Raw genomic sequence first — 6,839 nt, 5'->3', positions numbered from 1 at the left:
GCCACTTTCGGCCCGAACCCGTTAATTCACCGGAAAAATTCAGTTCCGACGAGATTTACGGGGCTCTGTTTGAGATGCTCTTACCTCTAAAAAAAAACTACACTGCACATGCAGGAGACACTGCGCTGCCCGGCTGCCCCAAATAAGGAGTTTTCTCTTGTACTGAAACTCATTGCGGCATACTGCTAATTCGAGATTACGGACACCGGGTCCGCCTAGCTCATGCATGCACACATGAAAATAACAATTAAGACATATCAAACGTCTCCCCATAGATTTATCTCATCTACAGTTTTAAAAAAACTACAGTAACAAAAGATTTATATTGTCTACAAAATGCCTTTTCCACTAATATTTTGTCCAAAAACAGGACGATAACCGATCGATCCAAGTTATTCAGAATGTACTACAAACCGAATCTACCAAATGCACTCAACATGGCAGTGTCTTCAATGTTTGAACGAATGGAAACACTTGTAAATCCTGTACGTATATCATAAACTAGGTGCTCGCTGTTGCTGAAGCTATCTGCTTGGACCAGGTAGCATCTTCGTCTTCACTGTATGTATAAACTGTATTACCAACACAGGATTGATACTCTTTAAATGTCCTCGAAACCTGCCACAGTGAAGATGAAGCTCTGATTTGTCGGTGGATAGGTTACGATATTACCTGGGTAAGTAAGAGGAAGAAAATCGACAATGTTAACACAAGAGGCAGGAACATATATAAGAGAAGATGAAATGATTTTCTCATGAGCACCAATCTTGACGTGTTCTTGCCGTACCTACTCTGCAATTTTGGCATCCCTTTTCCTGCAGAGAGAAGTAACAAAAAGGAAATAAGATTACAGCTTTATTAACAAACATGAACTAAGGAATAACAGGGTATACATACTCTCGGTACGCATGGATATCATTGCGGATGTCTTCTAGGTTCTTTAGCTCCTCCGGATCAAACAAGGCATCCTTAAAACGAAATAACCAGATGAAGAAAAACTTTACTAAATTAACTTGCAAGGCACAAATATGAAAATTCCTTAATGTTTGAAATGGGTAACGCACCAGCTTGCTCAAATCTTCACCCATTTCTTCGATTACGAGAAAACAGTAGATAAAGTAAAGAACATATATACCACAGTCATCCCCACTTTGCTGTGGTACCTGCAAAGTTGTGTAAGTATTAAAACGGAAATTCAAATAAGAAGAAACAATGTAGACTATTAAAATAGATAGAAATTTTGAAAAGGGATAAAAATTTCAAACCTCAGGAAACTCAAGCTCAACTTCGTTTATGAACTGCTCTATCTCTTCCCGCTCTTCGTTTTTTAAAATATCAACAACAAATCTGGTATACAAGCAATAAAAGTTTAATAAATCTAGGATATTCTAGACTAATTGTAAGGTTGCATATAAATCATAACATATATACGAGCGTTGTTGTGTGCGTCTAGGTTATACTTGGTGTTTCTCAACAAAAAAGGCCTCAGGGGGCTTCTAACGTTCAATCCAGCCTCTACACCTTGTTGGGCTACCATATAGGCAAGAAAACATATCTTATTTTTAATACTTAAATTTGGTATACGCATAACTATGATATAGAAAAATACATAAACATGTTATCAGACAGATCACCATTTTTATAACAATCCTTGATACTTACAAAGGGAGAAATAAAGGGACCAAACCTGTTGATGGCTGTTCGCAGTCTCGTCGGCCTTTTGGTTTTAAGAGAATCAAGTAGCAGCATACGTGGTCCCTTTTCAGTACCCAAGTACTTTGTCTCGCCAAAATTGCACAACACAAGGACGCTCCAGTGACCCCTATATAGTGAAGGTTTCAAGGAAGTGAATATGTGGTATACATGACAACCATATAAGCAGTTCCGCAAGATAACAGTGAGAGTAACTTACCAACCAACTATAGGGACAAATACATAACGTCTTGTGAATATTTTCTTAGCTTTTATCCATCTGAGGACATTCGATTTATCATTCTCATTTGTGTAGATATTAAACCACAATGAATCAAAATATGCATAATCGGTCATCTTTTCCGGATCTATGCATGTCCAAACGTCCCTACACATAGAGTTGTAGCAAAAAATAATAAGAACAACAAATCGAAGTAAAGTAGAGAGTAACAAAAAAAGAGAAATGTAGGACATACTCCATGCACATTTCAAAAATTTCAGTGTCCAACTTGTCTTTACTTGTTTTGTGCCTTCTGCTAGACCTTTTGTTTGGGGGGAGGTGAAAGGAGGGTGATGCATTCTTCAAGCTCCACGATGTCTTTGCTTCGTGGCCCCTGCTTGTTTGAGAGCACTTGTTTTGGAACACTATACACGGAATATAAAATAACTTTGAGATCAGGATATACAGACATCACATATTGACACTTTTAATTATTTGTCTCCAACTGTTTATAATATTTATGAAATCATCTTGAAAAGCCACATTTGGGGTGAAAGAGAAACTACAATAAAGTACAATATGTAACAGTAGATCAATTAATAATGAGTGGATGCCATAACCAGCTATATGGGAAATCTGTGTGAAGAGAAAATATAAAGCATTTACAGGTCCAATGTTTTCTAGTTGTACAAAAGTTGCAAAACACTAATTTATGATCGGTGAACTGAAGCACATATTACAGTTCAGACTGAAATAATAATCTACATGTCATAAGCATAATATATAGGATTATTTATGTTAATATTCATATTAAGAATAAAACAACTTGATTCATGAATCCATGAGATGATCTGCTTCTGATTCATACAATTATTTTCCTAGTAGAAGAAATGTAAGGAGTTATGAAACTAACAATCAGGCTTAATCTAGGATGTGATTATGCAGTACTCTAGGATGAGATTGCAAAACAATCTAGGATGTGATTATGCAGTACTCTATGTAACGTAACCTATGAAACAACATTAACATGTTAGTCCATGCAAAAAAGAATATAGCACCGAATGTGCAATGGGTCTACTGAACTATAAAATCGCTTTTGCATATGCAGCTTTAGTGCTGCCTTTTGATTTACACGGAGATACCATGTAATCTAAAAGTTCAAGCCCTCTATATATCCAAGGGCAGACAATAGGAGGTGATCTAATACCATGCAATCTGAGGGGCCAAGGATCCTAGAGACCCCTGTCTATTTTTTTCGAACCATGGAGGAGGACTTTATGTTATCTCCACTACTTATAAAAGCACAAACTTGTTGGGATACATTAAATCTGATCGGTTAAATCATGTCAATCAGACATCCTACGTCGCTCCAATGTTGAGCACCTCAACACGCCCGCTCTAACCTCCCGCCTCAACTTCCCCACAAATCACACACCTATTCCTCCAGTCCACCTCCATGGCAGGACCTGCCGCGGAAGTGGCGATTCTAAATCGAGGTGCTGTCCCTTCTGATCTATCTCCTCTCCCACTTTTCTGCCTTTGCAACGGAGGCGAGAAAATGACGATGGACCATGATGGATATCCTCTCAGCTGCAAATTCTGCCACACGCGTAAAGACTGTATTTTCTTTCTCAGCTGCGCCCAAGCAATGAAGTCAGCAGGATGTAGATTTTACTTTTACTAATGCTGACATTTAAGCCATTTTTTGTACCGCCCAACTAGATATCCACATTTTGTTTTCTTATGTCTTGTAGTCCCACCACCTTGGTGGAGTTCGTTGATGAATGAATCTGCACATCTATATGACTTTATGGCTGATGAAGGCCTTCTTTTCTTTTCAATCAGCGGTACTGGATCATGCTTGCTGCTACAAAGAAGGAAGTGGAAAGACGGTTCATAAAAATCAGTGTTCTATCTGTTTTTTTATTATTCACCCTTCATTACGATCTGGAACATTAAGATATGTTTTCTTCTTCAAATATTCCCTTAGGGAAACGTTTATTTTATCTACGACAATGGTCGCTACAGTCTTACTACAGAAATTCATTTTAACGACCAGATTGTGACATGATGAAAAATTGCCACTTACATATTTTATTTTTTACAGGGCAGTATATAATTCTTTCTGTTGAGGTAGATGACCTTGACATATGGTCTATGCGAAGGTTATATGGACATTCATTAAAACCAGTGCAACCATCATTTGGATTATTGTTTTGGTACGCTATAAACTGCATTTTGTTGTGCCGAATCATCTTCCACAATTCATTTTTTTCTTTTATCTCTAGATGGGATTCCCCCAATACAAGATTTTCCTGGCTTGTTGTGCAGTCACGTCGTCGCTTTTTTTTGCCCACGCGGTCGCGCGTCGTGTGTGTCCTCGCCTCGCCTCCCAGCAGCCTTTCCTTGCCACAGTTGCATGGAAACAAGACGGAACGATCCAAGATCCAAGCCACCGAGCATTGATTAGCAAGGCGAGCGCTGCCTTTCCTCAATTCCACGGAAAGTAAACGTTTGAGCATGATTAGAGGGGCAAGCTAGCAGCCGTCGCCTAAATGGCCGAGAATGATTATGGCAGGCGAATAATGGTTGTCGCCGCTTAATGGTTTGCCTATATTTCCACCACCACGCCACGCATCCACCATTATTTCCTCATTTAGCCTCCTCCATCCACAGATCTTCCTGTCCTCAGTTCTTTGCGTGATCAGCTTGGTATGCGTCGTTGTTATGCCTACTCTTACATGGTGTCTCCGTATGGCAACATGACTTTGTCATCTCCACTGTGGTGTCATGGCGGAGATCCACCCCAGCGGCGTAAGAAGTCGACTTGCGACTAACTAATCCAACACCCACGCCGGAATTCATGAGCTCTCTACTTTACCCATTGAGGCCCCAAGAAGTATGCAGGGGGAGCAAAACTGATCTGGCCTTAAAGTATTAATTTGACTTTCTAATCTTGATTCGTCTCTGCGCAGGACTGCCACAAGGTTGCACTTTGGCAAGTTATAGGGAGTGATCTGGAGAAGAGACTTTTGCAGATTTGATTTGCTTCTTCGGTGGTTTCAAGCTTGCGGAAACTGACACATGTTTGGCTTATTTGGGTTTTGTTGGCTGGTTAGAGTGCAGAAGGATTCACTTGCTAGCAACTACTGGTGCTTGAAATTCTGTCGGTCCTCACAATTCATCTCTTTCTACATAAGACCCTATCTTCAAATTATACTTACCTGCTGAAGCTTATGTACACTAATATTTTCTGAAGTTATTTGACAAGCCCCTTTGTAAGGTAAGCATGCTTTTTCTCCAGAGAATGGACCAGTTTTATAGAATCTATACTGGATAAAATATGAAAACTCCTTTCCTATTTAATGATCAGTTCAAGATTACGGTTGTTCACCTGTATGGAACCTGCTATATAGCATATAGTGCATGGTGTAATTAAATCAAGTGGAACTTCAAATTATCAACAAAAATGAGATGCTCAAGTTTTCTACCGCAGACGTCTCATTATTATTTTATATCTGTCATGGTAAGTAGATTTTGAGAGTTCTGTTTGTCTCACCTTATGAATAGGCTTTCTATGTAGCCATTATTTGTGAAAGATGTACACCCAATTATGATACTCATTTTACCCTAAGGTGAATTTCATATGTTTTTACTATCAAAAAATTTATTACCATAATTCCTGCAGCAAGGCGCGAGGTATTATCTAGTTGTTTTAATAGCGAATTCTTATTATTGCAGAAAATTTTGTTACTGCTTACCCATAGCATATATTTTTCTTTGCCATTTGTAAGTGTATTTCCTTACAGCAGTGCCAAATTCACTTCAAAAAATAGTGCCCAGGAAATGAAGAATGGATATTGTTTGATCATGAACTTATCTTATAGTTTATTGCCCCACGGGTTGCTAGAGTTCATAGCGATCTGTTAGCACGTTCTTTGTTCGGTAACGTGGTTGTTTGACAGAAGGTGGGGGATTAAAGATTGTAGTATTCAAATATGTCATGATTTGACCATCCCTTGAAAGAAACAATTTGTACAATCAGAGAACATTTGTGGAATGATCCTTGAACAATTTGGTTGTTTGCAAAAGCATGTTCTGAATTTTTCCTTATAATAAAAATATATTCATATTAGATGTGGATGTTGGTTGAAACACAATTAAAAAAGAATGTACCTTTGTTGAAAGTTCTTATTGCATCCTAGATATATGTGGGGTGTTCGTTGATTTTTCTTATTAGTTGCATTTTTTTATGTCTTGGTAGAGATGTGCGTTGCACATGCACACTTACTAGTATACTATATATATAGAGAGAGAAAGGCCAACAGAAAACGGCGAAATTACAGATTACAGATTTTACAGAGAAGAAAAACGACCACGAGGCGAACTAGAAAAGGTGTCGAACTACAGAACTGAAACTGCAACCCCCTAGCAGGCTAGCACTGAAACAACCGAAACCTACTCTAGAACCTCATTCAGAATAAGCCGACCATTGCTTGCCTAGGCCTATTGTCTAGCTTCCTGCTTTGTTTGGTCGAAGATTTGTTCCATAGACTTGACTTTCATCTCATACTATGTTGTTTCTTTCCGTGCAATTACTCCAAAGCGTTAGCATGTCTATCGAATTAAAGGTAAAGCGCTTGTGTTCCCCTCCCTCACAGCAGAAACCTGTATATTTCCAAGCAATCACGTATGTAATCCAAAGAGAGAGTAGCCGCTGGAAATAACCTATCTCCAAAATCTAAAGAGAGAGCAGCCGCTGGAACCAGAACACAAAAGTAATACAAGGACCTATTTCTAAGAATCTAAACCAGCAACAACTAACAAGTAACAAGCAAGCAAGCAACCTAAGCCAAACAGAAGAAGATGACGCGCGGGGACGCCCACGGCCCATGCACGACCACCGCAACGAGCAGATCGATCAAGC

At 39.0% G+C, this 6,839-nt stretch overlaps 1 protein-coding gene across 1 annotated transcript; it reads right to left on the bottom strand.

Annotated features, from left to right (window-relative positions):
- Nucleotides 1-787: 787 nt before the first annotated feature.
- On the bottom strand, nucleotides 788-3,370 carry LOC124664990 (ubiquitin-like-specific protease 1D). Its single transcript, XM_047202391.1, has 8 exons — nucleotides 3,316-3,370; nucleotides 2,169-2,337; nucleotides 1,913-2,080; nucleotides 1,688-1,822; nucleotides 1,266-1,347; nucleotides 1,061-1,163; nucleotides 898-1,003; nucleotides 788-815 (listed from the first exon to the last, which is right to left on the bottom strand). The coding sequence occupies exons 1-8, from the start codon at nucleotides 3,368-3,370 to the stop codon at nucleotides 788-790; spliced, it is 846 nt and encodes a 281-aa protein (XP_047058347.1).
- Nucleotides 3,371-6,839: the final 3,469 nt, after the last annotated feature.

The sequence above is a fragment of the Lolium rigidum genome, chromosome 6, assembly GCF_022539505.1.
Source record: "Lolium rigidum isolate FL_2022 chromosome 6, APGP_CSIRO_Lrig_0.1, whole genome shotgun sequence".
NCBI classification, from domain to species: Eukaryota; Viridiplantae; Streptophyta; class Magnoliopsida; order Poales; family Poaceae; genus Lolium; species Lolium rigidum.
Note: the sequence above shows the minus strand (reverse complement) of the source record. Positions and strands in the feature narration are given on the sequence as shown.